Source organism: Liolophura sinensis, chromosome 13 (genome assembly GCF_032854445.1).
Source record: "Liolophura sinensis isolate JHLJ2023 chromosome 13, CUHK_Ljap_v2, whole genome shotgun sequence".
Classification (NCBI taxonomy): Eukaryota; Metazoa; Mollusca; class Polyplacophora; order Chitonida; family Chitonidae; genus Liolophura; species Liolophura sinensis.
In genome coordinates this window covers 28,526,430-28,545,956 of record NC_088307.1, presented here as the reverse complement: position 1 = coordinate 28,545,956, position 19,527 = coordinate 28,526,430, and the positions used below count along the sequence as shown (strand labels likewise).

At 40.0% G+C, this 19,527-nt stretch overlaps 1 protein-coding gene across 1 annotated transcript in view; it reads left to right on the top strand.

The window, feature by feature from the left end:
- LOC135481042 (cell adhesion molecule DSCAM-like) overlaps positions 1 to 19,527 on the top strand; it is a 61,096-nt gene that overhangs the window by 29,756 nt on the left and 11,813 nt on the right. The window contains exons 12-24 of the mRNA XM_064760973.1: positions 332 to 662; positions 2,391 to 2,597; positions 4,167 to 4,235; positions 5,557 to 5,686; positions 6,372 to 6,541; positions 6,896 to 7,030; positions 9,602 to 9,778; positions 10,156 to 10,458; positions 10,795 to 10,952; positions 11,140 to 11,348; positions 14,654 to 14,766; positions 15,051 to 15,191; positions 16,400 to 16,540. Of these exons, the coding sequence (XP_064617043.1) occupies positions 332 to 662; positions 2,391 to 2,597; positions 4,167 to 4,235; positions 5,557 to 5,686; positions 6,372 to 6,541; positions 6,896 to 7,030; positions 9,602 to 9,778; positions 10,156 to 10,458; positions 10,795 to 10,952; positions 11,140 to 11,348; positions 14,654 to 14,766; positions 15,051 to 15,191; positions 16,400 to 16,540 (2,284 nt within the window). The remainder of the gene's footprint in view (positions 1 to 331; positions 663 to 2,390; positions 2,598 to 4,166; positions 4,236 to 5,556; positions 5,687 to 6,371; positions 6,542 to 6,895; positions 7,031 to 9,601; positions 9,779 to 10,155; positions 10,459 to 10,794; positions 10,953 to 11,139; positions 11,349 to 14,653; positions 14,767 to 15,050; positions 15,192 to 16,399; positions 16,541 to 19,527) is intronic.

Below are 19,527 nucleotides of genomic sequence, written 5' to 3'. Positions count from 1 at the left end.
TCAACAAGACATAGCCAGGACATGCCTACCTCTCCCACCAGCCAATCAGAATCAACAAAACATAGCCTGGACATGCCTACTTCTCCCATCAGCCAATCAGAATCACCAAGACATAGCCTGGACATGCTTACCTTCCACACCAGCCAGTCTGTATCCCTTTAAAGACATATTGTAAAGCCTTGAAAGTCATACAAACCATAAGAAACATTAGGGCAGGTTTTCAGTTTTGTTTTTATTTCATTTTTGGATTTTTTAGTGTTGGCTCACCTGTAAGACACAGAAAAGATTAGTATCACCTTATTGAAGTGAAAATCTCTTCTTCTTTTCTCAGGACACAAACCCTATACCTACGAGACACCTTGTTCCCAATGACCTGTCTGTCATCACCATAGAAACAGTCACTTGGACAGACTTGGGGAAATACACCTGCCACGCCAACAACAGCGCGGGTGAGGCATCAAGCTCTGCCTACCTGACCATCCAAAGTGCGTATTTTTGTGCTTACCTGTTTATATGTGTACTTACACCCTGTGTTAATTGGCTGGTGTGCCATGATGCCATGCTCAAGAATTTCTCACTTAATTACCAAATCAAATACAGTGAAGTTTCGCATGGAACTGATTTTCGCGAATTTAATTCCAGCGAAGTAAATATCCAGTTTTGAATCATATACTACAGGTACTAATAAAATGAAGTGAAATATTTTTTGTGAGGGTTATGGGAGTTGTGCTAAGAAAGCCTGACGGGTCAGCTAACTTTTTTAACAGATTGGAAGGAAAGTTATGGTTTTAAGTATATACAAACTCTGGTGCTAAGGCTTGGTGGGTATAAAACAAAGTGGGAGTTTATTCGTCTTTAGTTTGATCAATCTTCGCATGCCCGTAAAGTGAAAGAAAAGTAGATACCATCAGGTGCTGGCTTCTAATAAATATCGCTCTGATACACACTATCCCATTGGCTGTGGTCCAATGAGTGAGCTTCTAGGAAACTGTGAAGTGTGTACAGCAACACAGCTGTTTGACAGTTACAGCGATATTTGCGGTTTCTGACCTGCTACAGAGGATGATTAAAAACAAAAACAATGCAAAACTTACCATTTTCCTTGATAAAGAATGAGTGACCTTCGCCAATAATGGTGAGTTTGTATGGTTTGCCGTGAACTGCTGAAAAGGTGACAGGTCACTTATCAGGGGTTTAAAAGTACTCATGATTCGAAAAGAAGTGTAACCAGTTTGAGTACTGCTCAGGGTAGGAGCGAAAATAATCCTCTTACGCAATGATAATCCATCCCCCATTGTTTTAGTATGTGATCTAGATCACGAGGATTAGCGACAGTGAAGGAAACACAGGAGGATTAAAACCACCCATGATGATACCTAATCGATGTGCTTGAACTATTTCAGCCATATTATATCTTGGAAAATTTTAAGATTTGTTTTTCAATGTTCTCTTAAATACACGAAAATTAAATCCCGCAAACATATTTTTGGAGGAAATCCATGAAGATAAATTCCAGTGAATAATAAGTATTTTACAGTAAGTAAATATGGCCGACCTGGGAAAATTGTTTGTTTGGCATAACCCACTATTTTAGAGAAATAGGGTAGGTTGATAGGGAATTTTTTTATCTGGCTAATGAAAAGTGTAGGGAGTTTGTTTTTTTTATATTTTGGCTAATGAAAATGGTAATTAGTTTGTCTTTTTGGTAATTACTTTTGTTTTTTTTTTTGTTTTTTTTTTTAGCCTAGTTAATGGTAAAGGTAGGGTTGTAAAGAAGTTAGCATTGGAAGAAAAATATAAAACAAAAATTGTGTCAAAATTTCAGTAAAAGCCCCGCCCCGATAGCACAGTTGGTAGAGCATCCGCTTCGGGAGCGGTAGATCCAAGGTCAATCCTGGGGCGAGTCACACCTAAGACTTTAAAGGAGGAAGTTACAGCTTCCTCGCTTGGCGTTCAGCATGAAGGGGATAGTGCAACGACTGGCTGACACGTATCAGCATAATGACTCGAGCAGGGTGGATTACTTGCCTTCAGTAAGGCGTCTCAGCGAAGCAGCACTAGACAAAAGAGGAGTGGAAATCTGTCCTTCAACAAGGAGGCACATTACATGAATTCTAAGGATTTTGTTGTCATATGACTGAAAAATTGTTAATTACAACGTTAAGCCCCATGCACTCACTCACACTGTTAGGTTATTCTGGGTCACTCTGTTGGGTTACTCTGGGTCACTCAGTTGGGTTACTCTGGGTCACTCTGGGTTACTCTGGGTCACTCTGTTGGGTTCTATTGTGTTACTCCCAACAAACATGTTTTTAATGATGGCCTAAGGTTTGTCTTTGCTTTTTAGTATTTGCATGTATATTTCATATTGTGTTATTTCTTGTACTTAGCCCTGCCATCTGTTGTTCGCGTGAGGGGTGAGAATATCTTACCTGTCCTTAGCGACCTGTATCTCACCTGTGAGACTGCGGGTATCCCTCCTCCCTCAGTGACCTGGCTGTTCAGCAGTCAAGAGGTGGTGCCCTCTCTGGACGGCAGAGTATCCTTCCCAGCAGTCAATAGTCTTCTGGTGAGATTCGCACAGGAAAATGATTCAGGTAATGAATTATTATGTACATTTTATTGAAGTTTTAATAAAAATTTGATTTTATTTTCTTTAAGCTTATATGGTAAATGATGTTTTACCCTAAAATGTGCGTTTTCAGAGGCAAGTAAATGTAATAAAATAATACTTTCAAAGCAAAGTGGTACATTCTTTTAGTAGGATATTATCCAACCTACCAAAAAAACCCCTCAAAACATCGTAGACAATAACACTTACTGTAAATCTGCAACTTTTTCGCAAGAGCAACTTGCTACAGAGCAATTTATGCCACATTTTTAATTTGATTTTGGAGACAAAAATACATTGGTTGATTTGACCAATTATGGGGCTTCACTAAAAGAAGCCAGTCGTCAGGTACCTGGTCAGGCGCAGTGTTTACCTGGAGCCTATGCATGGGTTAAACCACCCAGAACATACATGAATATTCAGGTAAATAAATGAACATAGAAAGTGTTTGTAGAAAGCAGTCTTTGTTTAGTGTGGAAGTTGTTAATGATGCTGTAAGATTGTTGTGATGACTTCTCTTGTAGCAGTTAACTGCTAAGGTCATGAGACCAAATCCCACTACAGCTACCGTTTTTCTCTGGCAGCAACGTGCGGATGGTCGTGGGTTTCCCCGGGGTTTTGCCCGGTTTCCTCCCGCCATAATGCTGGTCGCCATTGTATAAGTGAAATATTCTTGATTACGGCGTCAAACAGCAATCAAAAGAATAAATAATTCTTTAGTGTGTTCTTTGAGTGTTTTTTGTCTGGAGTTTTCATGTCACGTGTTCAAAGTACAAAGTTCACACGTAGCTAATGTCATGCCCCGAACATGAATGTCTGTGTCCAGTAAGAGAAAAAGCATTAATTGTTAAAAGAAATTTAGCGGTGGTACACGTGTTGTAAGAAGCGCTCCGTGTATTGGTCTCTGGCTCTGCGTAAGTTCCGTAGAGCATGATCACATGAGGGGAACGTGTCATTGTTTATGTGGATGTATTGTGTGCATATTAAATAGTGTAAAGTGCAAACTTCATGACTTACATCTAGTGTATTACAATTAAAGTTTCACATAAACTACTGCATATATTGAGCTGAGGTTTTGTAAACAAGTAAGACACAATAACACAAGGGGTATGATCCATCCGGGGTGCTCTGTGTTACGGGTATTAATTACAGTCAGTTACAAAATTCATCACTTTAGTATTATATGTAGGGGCCTCCGTGGCTCAGCCGGTTAGCGCGCTAGCGCAGCGTAATGACCCAGGAGCCTCTCACCAATGCGGTCGCTGTGAGTTCAAGTCCAGCTCATGCTGGCTTCCTCTCCGGCCGTACGTGGGAAGGTCTGCCAGCAACCTGCGGATGGTCGTGGGTTTCCCCTGGGCTCTGCCCGGTTTCCTCCCACCATAATGCTGGCCGTCGTCGTATAAGTGAAATATTCTTGAGTACGGCGTAAAACACCAATCAAATAAATAAATAAATAAGTATTATATGTATTGAACTGAAGTTTTGTGGTCGTGTGCCTTGCTACAAAATCAAAGTGTTTTTGCTCAAACATCCAGAATTCTGCTTTTCCTGACAGGAACATATTCTTGTGTGGCTAAGAATGAAGCAGGACAGGATGTGATGTCAGAGGAAGTTGTTTTCTATGGTAAGGTCAAGGCCAGCTACAGGTACTGAGTTTCATCTTAAGTCTGACTTGGAATAATGCGCTATAAAATTTAAGGCCTTAAAATGACACTCTTGATGACAAGATTTATGTTTTTCTGATAATAATTTAATCATACTTCACATACATGTAAAACTCTTTCGTGGTAAGGTTGATGAACCAATCAGATTCAAGCAGAATGTGTCACTTGAAAAGTTCTAAACTTACGCGAAATGTCTGAATTGATAAAATGAAGATGGGTGTAATATAGCTGATGTTTGTGCCTACCTCAGTATATTACTAGTCGTCCTAGCAGATATCTGAAGGCATGTTGACTGAAGGCTGGCTCGAAATACGGATTCTTGATTTAGCAGAGTCTTCTGGACTCTTCAACTCTTCAAGTCTCTTCCACCTTGTTTTCGGAAAGCTTTGCACAGTGCTTGGAAGTGGAATTTAGAACTCAGATAGGTTGATGAAGAATTTTTGCTTCTACATGGTATGACAGCAGTCAGGCATATGGATGTAGACAACCAAGATTGGCGCAGTAGGCCATAAAATGACTATTTTGTAGCTGATGCATCAAGGGAAAGCATTATATATATGTTGGAGTGAAAATCTGTGTCCACTAAACACGCTACTGTCTGATTATAGTGAAAATCTGCATCCACTAAACACACTGCTGTCTGATTATAGTGAAAATCTGTGACACTAAAGACGCTCCTGTCTGATTATAGTGAAAATCTGTGTTCACTAAACGCGCTGCTGTCTGATTATAGTGAAAATCTGTGTCCACTAAACACACTGCTGTCTGATTATAGTGAAAATCTGTGACACTAAAGATGCTCCTGTCTGATTGGACTGGAGTCATGTGAAGAAACTTTCAGAAATCATAAAACTCTGTTGTACTTTTCTCTGAATTAAAAGCTTTATTTTTCTGTAGTTACCATTACAGAGTTTAAGAGTCACTGTCCCAGAGTTTAAGGGTCACCATTTCAGAGTTTAAGAATCACTGTTACAGAGTTTAAGAGTCACAGTTAAAGAGTTTAAGAGTCACCATTCCAGAGTTTAAGAATCAGTGTTACAGAGTTAAAGAGTAACCGTTTCAGAGTTAAGAATCACCATTGCAGAGTTTAAGAGTCACCATTACAGAGTTTAAGAGTCACTGTTCCAGAGTTTGAGTCACCATACAGAGTTTAAGAGTCACCGTAACAAAGTTGCGTAAAGTTAACGCTTTTGCCTCATTTTAGTCATTTTAGCTGTATTTAGTTTCATTTGCTGCATGTGGGCTCACACAGTAATGTATGCGCTTTTTAATTTCTTCTAGGTCCCCCTATCCCCCCTAGATTGGAATCTGTGATCCCCGTGTCAATGAGTTCCCTCAATGTTAGCTGGTCTGAAGTGCCGCAGTCTCCTTACGCTGATGTAACCAGCTACGTGCTACGCTACAGAGAAAGGTAAGACTCTGGTTATTGTCACTAAGTTTTTTAATTTCATCTTTGGATGAAATTATGCTGTCAAGACCCTGAATTATCCAATGTGCGGTGTCAGTCCTGTTCTTTGATGGAGAACTTTCAAGGATTCCATGAATTACTTCCATTGACTTTGAGAGTTGAATGTTGGTCAGATGTGGGAGATGATACTGTTTTGTGCAGGCTTACATGAAGGTCGCTGGAGATAACTTGCTTTTCATCAATATGATATATATCACACATGAGGAAGTTCACGGGTAATTTGCCAAAAGTTGGTGATCTACTCCAAAGACTTAAGGCTGCTCCATGCACCCATAAAACTGGCCACAAGTGAAAAATTCTTGAGTAAGGTGTTAAACAACAGTCAGATAAATTAATAGTCTGTCAAAACTTCATATTCCATGAGTGAATGGTTTAAGAACTGGAATCAAGGTATTTCTCCCAGTTTTTTTGTTTTTTTTTTGTTTTTTGTACACTGCAACAAGTTGCTGATTTTCTTCTGTCAGATCATGGGAAAAATTATGAATCAAAATTTGAAATATGACTGGAACATTTATCTTGTAACCCCGAATTTAGGAAGACTTGATGAGCATAGTGCCATTTGAGTGTACTTTGAATGAAAGCTGTTAAGCTGATAGCAAATTTACAAGTGTTCCATGCTGTTCCCCAGTGTTTCCACAGACTTTGTGGTGTACAGAGATGATATTCCCTCAAACTCCACCTATGTAGAACTGGATGGCCTAAAGCCGGCCAGCTCTTACGTGGTTGTCATGGCAGCAAAGAACTTGGCAGGGGAGGGAACTGTGAGTTCAGCTCTGTCTGCAACAACGTTTGAATCAGGTAAGAAACTCTTTACACTATGTTCTTGCTGGCTTCCTCTCCGGTCGCACCTCTCAAGGTCTGTCAGCCACCTGCTGATAGTTGTGTATTCCCTTCCCTTGGTCTCTGCCCGGTTTTCTCCCACCATCTTGCTGGCTGTCGTCATATAAGTGAAATATTCTTGAGTAAGGCATATAACTCAAAGCAAATAAATAAACAAACAAATAAATTAATTGAATTGATGTTTAGACTTTTTATGCTTATCAGATGCATTGGAATGGATTTGTTTCCAAAGAACAGAAATTTTAGAGGTGACTTAGATCAATAAACCATCTTGTGTGTCTCTTATTCGCTAAATGTTGATATCGTTCATAGCTCCCTCTGTCCCGCGATACTTTGAGGTTATATCTGTGGGTACCTACCAGGTCAGACTTAGGTGGGAAATTCCTAAGGAAACAAGAGGTCAGATCAGACAGTACCAAGTGACCTTCAGACAGAAGACTGACCAAGGTGAGAAAAATTTGCCTGGATTTCTAAGTTATGAAAAGTAAAAAAACAAAGTTAGCTCCTTTTATATTTAATTTGAACAAGTGCATGTCATTCGATGTTGAGGTTCCACAATACTTGCATTTAAACCATTTGTGAGAGAGGAAATTTCCCACATTCTTGTTTTCATTGGTCTTGGGGTTTTGGAACTGTTAATCAATTAATTTCAAGCACATGGTGAAGAGACTTTGTGTGGCTGTACCCTAAGACCACTAACCTTCACAATACCAGAAGCACATATTATTTTCTTTGTAATAAAGCCAGTCATTCCTTTTAAGGGGCATTTCTAATTATTCCTTCATATCTCGGTCTCCAGATTTGCAAACAGTCCTAACAAACTTAACTGTTCCTCCTTAAGAGGACATTTCAGATTATTCCCTGTTGTCTCCTCCAGATTTGTAGGAGACTGTCCCCATAAATCTTTTGCTTTGGGTTCGGTTAAAAGGAATGAACACTTAAACGATGGGTGTGGCTAGCACAGCAGGGTATGTCCACTACAACAACCGCACGCTTCACTGATCAGAACTTGCAGGATACCTCCCTGCTGTATTAACCATGTTAATCTTCTCTACAGGATACGTTCACAGAGCAGTAATCAAATACCAAATCAGGATAAAAATCAGTTTTCGTTTTCTTTTTTTAAATTTAGCTTTCTCACCTTTTAGTTACTTGGTTGAACAAACTGTTATGTTTTCACTGAGTTGATTGTTATGTAGCATGATGTACAGCAAACTCTCCACACTGCGTGTCTCGAATTTTACTGATCGCTCGTCTCCATAACATCTTTTGTATGAGGTCCTGTGTGTGATTGGAATTTGAAGAAATACCATTTCATCAATGAACAATGCTGCCTTTCATGTGAATAAAGCTTTTGAAAAATGCTTGCGAGGGTAAAGCAAATGTGCCCGATCACGAAAGAAGCTCCCTGTCACTGGCCACGTGTCTACCTCGGCAGGAGATAGACGTCAATCTGCCCATTCTTAAAAATAGGGAGGGCAAGAAGGCTCACGGAGAGGACATCAGTTTGCCGAATATTATTTAACTTTACGAACTACTTGACAAAACAAATAAAAATCAAGAAGAATAGTTTCTGATTTATTTACAGAAGTATTTGTATTCATGTACAGTGTACACTTTTGTCACAATGACTTCAAAGCCCACCGTTCACTATGTCGGGGGAAAATGTGAGCATACCTGTCATCCATCCCACACAAAGCATGTACACTTCATGTGGTACCTGCAACCTATAATAAACTACCAGGCAAAAGAAAGGTTTCACCGTATTTTTTGTCATAAAAAAAGTAAAAGCGCGGTTCCGGGTTTGATTCTAAGCAGGACTTAGTGTATGGCTGCATCGGCAGAGTTCGAGTTTACTGACGAAGAGGCGAGCGTCTCGCGCCAAACTGCATAAGAGAGGTTTATCCGTTTGGAGGCGGAGGCGTCATGGTTTGGGGAGGGATTTGTGACCAAATGAAGACGCAGCTGGTTATTGTGCGAGGTAATCTGACTGGCCAGCGATACGTTGATGAGGTACTGAGACCTGTCGTCATTCCTTTCCTCCAACAACAGCCAAGAGGATCGATCTTGCAACACGACAACGCAAGACCTCACATTGCCCGCATTGTTACCGACTACCTCGAGACCGCAAACGTCATCATGTTGACCTGGCCAGCCAACTCACCAGACATGAACCCCATTGAGCATCTCTGGGATCACCTTGACCGCCGTTTGACTAACCAACAGGAACTTGAGCAAGCTCTGTTAAACCTATGGAACGTTATCCCTGTTGACGTCATCCGGCGACTGACGTCAATGCGGAGGCGTGTGCTTGCTTGCATTGATGCCCAGGGTGGCCACACTCGCTACTGATGACTAGTCCTTCATTTCTGTGGATACTGTGACTTTACATGCACTTGCCAGTTAACTTTATATTTGTGTAATTTTTTCTTCTGACCCCTTGTCTCTTTCATTGTGTTTTGTGGCCAATTGAATGCCAATATTTTAAAGTCTTTTTGAGAGAATATTTCACAATGATTCCTGTTTATAAACCAATCTTCTTAATTCTTATATCTGCCTTTGTTTTTGTTTTATGGGCTCAAGAAGTGGTTGAAACCTTTCTTTTGCCTGGTAGTTTATGTGAGGTTGCGGAAGGTATCCCTCAATTTCCGATACAGCATGAATGCCTATCCTAATAATGTCCGCGGTAAATTTAGAATTGCGAAAAATTGCATAATCCATATATGTGTGTGTGTATATATATATATATATATATATATATGTTTATATATATATATGTATATATATATATATATATATATATATATATATATATATATATATATATATACCGATATGGGGACTCATTTGACTTCCTTAAATCCATTAAACCGAATAGGTAGATCGAGTTCATTTTTTCAGAGAAACAAAACTAAAGCAATGCAAGCGATTTATGAGGATGGTTTCTAAACAGTCCTGACAAGTCTAATTTATTTATTCAAAAGATATTTTTAGCTATTCCTTCATATCATCCTCAAGATTTTCAGACAATTGTGATCACAAGCCCATCGGTCCCACTCCAGGAATTCACCCTCGGGAGCCTCCGTCCTCACACCACTTACATGATACAGGTGCGAGCAGCCACAGACCTGGAGAGGGAGGCCGTAGTGTGGGGGAACCACACCGACTTTCTCGAGGTCACGACTCTGTATGCAGGTTTGTACCATTTTCTTAATCACCACTTGCCATTACAGATTATTTTAATGAACTGAAAGGCCTTCCTGAAACAATTCTTTTCTGGGAGTAACCCAAGGTTATTGGAATATTTTAGGCGGGTTGATTTTTATTATTTTATATTTTATGAAACTGGCTAATGAATAACTGGGGCTTTTTTAGGATATTAACATTGAGAGATAAATATGAAAATTCCATCCAAAACCCCAAATTTTGTGCAAGGTTGGTCAGGTTTTGAAAACATACATATTTTTAATGAAGTACATGTATTTAACAGCACTGAACCATTCAACCGTAAGTTCGTTTGGGTACAAAGGACAAAAATTCATACCTGTTATAGAATTGTTTTCTGTTTTCAGCCCCAACTGGGAGTCCCCAGAATCTCACTGTAATTTCAACTAATCCCAGAAAAATGATTGTTGCCTGGCAACCTGTCCCGGAAGAAAAGGTGAATGGACCAATCACGAGTTACATTGTAAGATATACGTCCGACTCCCCTTCCTTGATCAACCAATCAGCTACAGTCTCGGTCATGAGCAATGATGTGGTGATAACAGAGAGTGTGTTTCCATGGCGACTGTACACCGTGACTATCTCTGCCGTGAATGAAGCAGGAGAAGGCCCAGTCAGCAAACCTGTCACATTTTTAACATCAGCAGAGGGTATGTTTGTTTCTTTTTTCACTAAAATGGGCATATGTGAGTTTCATTTGGATATCATAGGGTTTTTCAAGAAATTCTCATAATTTTTTATCAAATTTATATAAAACAATTAATTTTTTATTGTTGTCATTTTTTAAATTCAAAAATTGTGTTTTTCCGAGTTATTCTAAGCATTGTCATACTGAACATTTTGATATTTTGTGAGAACTGGTTTTGTCTGCTAAGTTGAATTGTGTGAGTGTAGAAATATTATTTTCTCTGCAAAATGTCACATTTGCAACTTCAGTTTAAATACAGTACTCCATTTGTGAAGTAAGACATTTTCTCTGTTTTCAGCACCATCTACCTTTCCACAAGGTATTACAGCGAGGTCAGACTCAGGGGAGACAATTCTTGTGGCATGGAGGGTAAAGATGTGTTTCAGTGAAATTTGGTGGATTTTTTATGTGAATGTTCATACATGTATTTTATATATGTGTTTTATTTCTGAACATGTATTTATATATGTGTTGTATTTCTGAACATGTATTTATTTATTTTTATATGAGGTATAGATTTATGTTGTGGGTATCAGTGGAGATATATAAATAAGATTTGAAACTTAGAAAGTTTAGTTTTGGGATTTCATGCAGTTTAGTCTCTTACTGTGTGCAACTATTGAAATCTTAACACTGTAAAAATAGGCTTCTCATTCATGATTTACAAGAAAGAATTTCACCCCTTAAGGATTGTTATGCAGCGATTGTACATTCCTCACTTGTGCAGCCAGTACCTTCGGAGGAAAGTAACAGCCCAATCAGTGGCTACCTGGTGGAATATGGAGTGTCTGGGGAGAGTCTTCGCTCCATCGTCAACATCACAGACGGGGCAGTGTTAGAGACAACCATCAGGTAACTAACATGTTACAGTTAGTCAGGACATATTGTGCATTACATAGATGCCATCTCAGTGTCTTTAATTATATACTGTGATAGTTCCAAGTACATGTGATGAGAGTTACCATCTTGGGATTTGAACCAGCGCTGTCTGGGTCTGGAGGCTTATACATGTTTGTATAAAAGTGCTATACCAAAATCTCTTCATAGAAAAGACAATAAAAAATTTAATTGGGATTAAGATGAATTGAAACAGATCTATAAGCCACAGCCATTTTTTTTTTCTGTAATTCTGTAAAATCAACTTTTCATCAGGAATTTTCATGAGGCCAAGAGCAACCGAAAAGACCTTACTGCAGTACGCACATGCAGTTAAAAGGCAATCGGGGTTTCGAGTAACATGCAGAAACAACTGGGGTTACCTCAGGTCATAGAAATAAGTTTGACCTGATTGGTTAAAGCTGATAACATGGCGAGGCTTATGTAGTACCATGAGCGTTGGTGTCAAATAACCAGGACAGCAGTGTGAAACAAAATTTTAAGAGGGTTGGGGAGGGGGAGGTACACTGTATCTTATAAAAAAATGCTGCACATATTGAGCTGAGAGATTGCAGACATGTAGGGCACAAGACGAGGGGGGTGTTCCATCATTGATGCGGTTGTACATGTATTTAATACTGTAAATTACTGAATTCCTGACTTAGTTATTTTGTAATAAAATCAATGTTAAACAAATTGTGTAATAAAATCAGTGTTAAACAAATTGTGTAATAACATCAGTGTTAAACAAATTGTGTAATAACATCAGTGTTAAACAAAATGCAAAAGGTGCATCTATAAAAGTACCTCATTTGTTGAGCACAGAGGGATATTCCATCGTTGATGTGGTGTGTGCATATTAAATACCATAAATTACCAAATTCCTGAGTGTGCTGTGTATTGGAATCAGTGTTAAACATAGTGTGAGGGGTGGTATTTAAAAAAAATACAGCATGCTTTAACCTGAAGGTTTACATGCTTATAAAGCCCAAGGGAGATGTTCCATCGCTGACGCTATTTGTGCATAGTAGTTACCGTGAATTACCAAATTCACAATTTCATTTCATTATGTATTGAGCTGGTTGAAGTTTTGCATTCATGTGTCTCTACATGTGAGCTCTTTGGAAGCCATGCATGAGCCTTCCTATGCTGTGACGGAATGTTTAAATCATCCACGCAGACAGTGACTGTTGTCAGCTGAGTATTTTGCTCACCCAATCAGAGGGCTACAGTGGCCATCCATAGTACACGGATAACCAATCAGAGGGCTACAGTGGCCATCCATAGTACACGAATAGCCAATCAGAGGGCTACAGTGGCCATCCATGGTACACGGATAGCCAATCAGAGGGCTACAGTGGCCATCCATGGTACACGGATAGCCAATCAGAGGGCTACATTGGCCATCCATGGTACACGGATAGCCAATCAGAGGGCTACAGTGGCCATCCATGGTACATGGATAGCCAATCAGAGGGCTACAGTGGCCATCCATAGTACACGGATAGCCAATCAGAGGGCTACAGTGGCCATCCATAGTACACGGATAACCAATCAGAGGGCTACAGTGGCCATCCATAGTACACGAATAGCCAATCAGAGGGCTACAGTGGCCATCCATGGTACACGGATAGCCAATCAGAGGGCTACAGTGGCCATCCATGGTACACGGATAGCCAATCAGAGGGCTACATTGGCCATCCATAGTACACGGATAGCCAATCAGAGGGCTACATTGGCCATCCATGGTACACGGATAGCCAATCAGAGGGCTACAGCGGCCATCCATAGTACACGGATAACCAGTCATGGGAAGCGATATGCATGTCAAAGACAACTCCCCACCAGTTGATACTCGAACATCCCCACCATGAAGTTTTTGTATAATTATAGCTCAACATTTGCTCAGCCATTCACAGAATTGTTCACAGAATTGTTCACAGATTTGTTCACAGAATTGTTCACAGATTTGTTCACAGAATTGTTCACAGATTTGTTCACAGATTGTCACATGCAGTACACAATTTGAGTATTAAAGACCACTGCCTCAATTTTGTGCACGAACTCACAACAATGACGTCTTTACAACCATAACACTTCACAGATCTTATTTATTCTGATTCCATTGTCAAGTTAACTGCTATAGCAGGCAAGCTGGTGGGATTCTCTGATTCCATTGTCAAGTTAACTGCTATAGCAGGCAGGCTGGTGGGATACTCTGATTCCATTGTCAAGTTAACTGCTATAGCAGGCAGGCTGGTGGGATTCTCTGATTCCATTGTCAAGTTAACTGCTATAGCAGGCAAGCTGGTGGGATACTCTGATTCCATTGTCAAGTTAACTGCTATAGCAGGCAGGCTGGTGGGATTCTCTGATTCCATTGTCAAGTTAACTGCTATAGCAGGCAAGCTGGTGGGATACTCTGATTCCATTGTCAAGTTAACTGCTATAGCAGGCAAGCTGGTGGGATACTCTGATTCCATTGTCAAGTTAACTGCTATAGCAGGCAAGCTGGTGGGATACTCTGATTCCATTGTCAAGTTAACTGCTATAGCAGGCAGGCTGGTGGGATTCTCTGATTCCATTGTCAAGTTAACTGCTATAGCAGGCAAGCTGGTGGGATACTCTGATTCCATTGTCAAGTTAACTGCTATAGCAGGCAAGCTGGTGGGATACTCTGATTCCATTGTCAAGTTAACTGCTATAGCAGGCAGGCTGGTGGGATTCTCTGATTCCATTGTCAAGTTAACTGCTATAGCAGGCAAGCTGGTGGGATACTCTGATTCCATTGTCAAGTTAACTGCTATAGCAGGCAGGCTGGTGGGATACTCTGATTCCATTGTCAAGTTAGCTGCTATAGCAGGCAAGCTGGTGGGATTCTCTGATTCCATTGTCAAGTTAACTGCTATAGCAGGCAGGCTGGTGGGATTCTCTGATTCCATAGTCAAGTTAACTGCTATAGCAGGCAAGCGGGTGGGATTCTCTGAATGCCCTATTGTTTCCATGGGAGAGTCTGGCAGTGGATGGTCACAGGTTTTCCCTGGGCTCTGCTCGTATTCCTCCCACCCTAATGCTGGCTGTAATCGTATAAGTGAAATATTTTTATGGCATAAAGTCCAGTCAAACAAAAAAATGGATAATAACTACTTCTATTTCAGGTTCCCCCCAGGCTGTGCCCGGTTTCCTCCCACCGTAATGCTGGCCACCGTCGTATAAGTGAAATATTCTTGAGTATGGCGTAAAACACCAATCAAATAAATAAATAAATACTTGTATTGCAGAGACTTACTGCCCTACACTACGTATGAGATCAGAGTAGCAGCTTACACCACTGAGGTAACACCAGGTCAGAGTCCGTATAGTCCGGCACAGACAGTCAGGACAAGAGAACAGGGTATTTATACATGCTCTGACTTCTTAATTCCTTAAAGTCAACATTAAGATTGACAAAAATATTCACTGAAACCAGAAAAATGTTTATTAATGTAAATAGAATTAAATTGTATGCCTGCAGACTGGGTTAACTCTGTTCTACACTGTATTTAATGATAGACATTGAATTTATATGAAACACCATATAATATATTTATGTTATATTTTATTTACATGAAAAAATAGCTTATATTTTTTACTGTAGTGTTTTTTCTCACCTGGATTTTGAATAACCTTCTGTTGTAGCTGCGGGGTCGATAAGAAACCTGACCTACACTGTCACACCTGACACCATCTCGTTAACCTGGCTACCCCCAGGTGTGACAAATGGCGTGTTGGTTAAGTATGTCATTAGATACCAGCCTCTGGGGAACAACCAAAGCACAGGTGAGAGATTAACAGCTACTCTCATTCTAGATCTTGGATCTGTTTCACTCTTCCCAGTGTAACTTTCAGAAATAAAAGTACATGTGGACAGTGGCCGACTGGTCTTGTAACCTTGGGGAACAATGAAATGATACAGTGGCAGGTTTTAACAAGTGATGAAACCACAGGTTAAACATGTGCCCTCACAGGTGTTACAATGTTGGCCACATTTGCCCTCACTGGCGTTACAATGTTGGCCACATTTGCCCTCACTGGTGTTACAATGTTGGCCACATTTGCCCTCACTGGTGTTACAATGTTGTTCTCACAGGTGTTACAATGTTGTCCTCACAGGTGTTACAATGTTGGCCACATTTGCCCTCACTGGTGTTACAGTGTTGTCCTCACAGGTGTTACAATGTTGTCCTCACTGGTGTTACAATGTTGTCCTCACTGGTGTTACAATGTTGTCCTCACAGGTGTTACATTGTTGGCCACATTTGCAGTCACTGGTGTTACAATTTTGGCCACATTTGCCCTCACAGGTGTTACAATTCCGGCCATATTTGACTCCATAGGCGATACAATGTTGGCCTCTCAAGCATTAAAATTTTGGCCACATTTGCCCTCACAGGTGTGACAGTTTTCACCACATTTGACTCCACAGATGTTACAATCTTGGTCTCACAGGTGTTACAATTTTAGCCACATTCTTCCTCACAAGCATTACAATTTCAGCCACATTTGCCCTAACAAGCATTACAATTTTGTCCTCACAGGCGTTACAATTTTGGCCACATTTGCTCTCTCGGGCATTGTAATTTTGACAAATCTCCACATACATTCAAATCTTGGTGTAACAGGTTTTACAATTTCAGTGACGTTTGCCCTCACGTGTCACAATTTTGGCCTCACATGCGTCACAATTTTGGCCATATTTGCCTCACAGGTTTTACAATTTCGGCCACATTTGCCTTCACAGGCATTCCAATTTTGACAAAGTGTGACTTTACAGACATTACAATCTTGGCCTCACAGACATTACAATTTTGGCCACATTTGCCCGCACAGGTGTTACAATTTAGGGCACTTATGCCCTATTAGGCATTACCATTTTGCTCCCACAGACATTACAGTTTTTGCCCCTTTTTTAAAATTCTTTGGATTAATCTGTGTAATTATTATTTTGTGTTGGTTCAAATGTTTAGTTTTTGAGATTTTCTTGTCAGATCCTAAAGTTGTGAGTGCAATACCAAGCACAATTTCTGTGACGATAGCAAATCTTCAGAGTGACACAGATTATCAGGTGAATGTGACGGCGGAGAATGGAGCTGGGGAAGGGGAGACAACCTCCCTTGTAATCAAAACAGGTACACTATACACAACAGCATGTTATCCTTTTGACATGACTAGTATGGCCAATTTGCCATATGTGATAATATTATTTAAGTAAATGGTACCATTCACTCATATCTTAATATATCTTTGAAGAATTCCACTTTGTTGTTGTTGTCTTTCTTGGCAGTTTATTTTAAACTTTGTAAAAGTAAATTAATACCAACAGTTACATTTAATTCAGAGTTTTCTCTTTAATCCACCAATGGGTTTTAGAACAAGGATGCTGTATAATTCTTCAACCTTTTTGCATGTTTGCAAGAATTTATTCTGGCACATTCTTAAAGCATAATTCTATGTGGAGTGATCAGGTTATACTTTTGGTGAAGCCCTGAAATTGGCCAGCCCAACCACTGCAGCTTTGTCTCCAAAATCAGTTTGAAAAGGTCCACAAATCACACTGTATGTTTGTCTCCAAAATCAGTTTGAAAAGGTCCACAAATCACACTGTATGTTGGTCCCCAAAATCAGTTTGAAAAGGTCCACAAATCACACTGAATGTTTGTCTCCAAAATCAGTTTGAAAAGTTCCACAAATCACACTGTATGTTGGTCTCCAAAATCAGTTTAAAAAGGTCCACAAATCACACTGTATGTTGGTCTCCAAAATCAGTTTGAAAAGGTCCACAAATCACACTGTATGTTGGTCTCCAAAATCAGTTTGAAAAGGTCCACAAACCACACTGTATGTTGGTCTTTCATATGCTGAAAGGTTGAGGATTTGGGATACTGTAATTTTGCTAATATAATTCCCATGGGTATTTTTTGCTGGGTCATTTTGTTTGGTTACGTGTTCAAATCTCCCCAGTCGGTTCATTTTGTTAGGTTACCTGTTCAAATCTCACCTGTTGGTCCATTTTGTTTGGTTACGTGTTTAAATCTCACCAGTCGGTCTATTTTGTTAGGTTACTTGTTCAAATCTCACCTGTTGGTCCAGTTTGTTTGGTTACGTGTTTAAATCTCATCAGTTGATCAGTTTGTTTGGTTACGTGTTCAAATCTCACCTGTTGGTCCAGTTAGTTTGGTTACATGTTCAAATGTCCCCTGTTGGTCAGTTTGTTTGGTTACGTGTTCAGATCTCACCTGTTGGTCAGTTTGTTTGGTTACGTGTTCAAATCTCACCTGTTGGTCCAGTTTGTTTGTTTGGTTCCTGTTCAAATCTCACCTGTTGGTTTGTTTGGTTACATGTTCAAATCTTACCTGTTGGTCCAGTTTATTTGGTTATGTGTTCCAATCTCAACTGTTGGTCAGTTTGTTTGGTTACGTGTTCAAATCTCACCTGTTGGTCAGTTTGTTTGGTTACGTGTTCAAATCTCACCTGCTGGTCCAGTTTGTTTGGTTATATGTTCAGATGTCCCCTGTTGGTCAGTTTGTTTGGCTTCCTGTTCAGATCTCACCTGTTGGTCCAGTTTGTTTGGTTACCTGTTTAAATCTCACCTGTTGGTCCAGTTTGTTTGGTGACATGTTCAAATCTCACCTGTTGGTCAGTTTGTTTGGCTTCCTGTTCAGATCTCACCTGTTGGTCAGTTTGTTTGGTTACGTGTTCAGATCTCACCTTTTGGTCCAGTTTGTTTGGTTACCTGTTCAAATCTCACCTGTTGGTCCAGTTTGTTTGGTTACGTGTTCAAATCTCACCTGTTGGTCAGTTTGTTTGGTAACGTGCTCAAATCTCACCTGTTGGTCAGTTTATTTGGTTACGTGTTCAAATCTCACCTGTTGGTCCAGTTTGTTTGGTTACGTGTTCAAGTCTCCCCTGTTGATCAGTTTGTTTGGCTTCCTGTTCAAATCTCACCTGTTGGTCAGTTTGTTTGATTACGTGTTCAAATCTCACCTGTTGGTCAGTTTGTTTGGTTACCTGTTCAAATCTCACCTGTTGGTCAGTTTGTTTGGTTACATGTTCAAATGTCCTCTGTTGGTCAGTTTATTTGGTTACCTGTTCAAATCTCACCTGTTGGTCAGTTTGTTTGGTTACCTGTTCAAATCTCACCTGTTGGTCAAGTTTGTTTGGTTATGTGTTCAAATCTCACCTGTTGGTCAGTTTGTTTGGTTACCTGTTCAAATCTCACCTGTTGGTCAGTTTGTTTGGTTACCTGTTCAAATCTCACCTGTTGGTCAAGTTTGTTTGGTTATGTGTTCAAATCTCACCTGTTGGTCAGTTTGTTTGGTTACCTGTTTAAATCTCACCTGTTGGTCCAGTTTGTTTGGTTACCTGTTTAAATCTCACCTGTTGGTCCAGTTTGTTTGGTTACCTGTTCAAATCTCACCTGTTGGTCAGTTTGTTTGGTTACCTGTTTAAATCTCACCTGTTGGTCCAGTTTGTTTGGTTACCTGTTCAGATCTCACCTGTTGGTCAGTTTGTTTGGTTACCTGTTTAAATATCACCTGTTGGTCCAGTTTGTTTGGTTACCTGTTTAAATCTCACCTGTTGGTCCAGTTTGTTTGGTTACCTGTTCAGATCTCACCTGTTGGTCAGTTTGTTTGGTTACCTGTTTAAATCTCACCTGTTGGTCCAGTTTGTTTGGTTACCTGTTTAAATCTCACCTGTTGGTCAGTTTGTTTGGTTACCTGTTCAAATCTCACCTGTTGGTAAGTTTGTTTGATTACATGTTCAAATCTCACCTGTTGGTCAGTTTGTTTGGTTACGTGTTCAGATCTCACCTGTTGGTCCAGTTTGTTTGGTGACATGTTCAAATGTCCCCTGTTGGTCAGATTATTTGGTTACCTGTTCAAATCTCACTTGTTGGTCCAGTTTGTTTGGTTACCTGTTCAAATCTCACCTGTTGGTCAGTTTGTTTGATTACCTGTTCAAATCTCACCTGTTGGTCCAGTTTTTTTGGTTACCTGTTCAAATCTCACCTGTTGGTCAGTTTGTTTGATTACGTGTTCAAATCTCACCTGTTGGTCAGTTTGTTTGATTACGTGTTCAAATCTCACCTGTTGGTCCAGTTTGTTTGGTGACATGT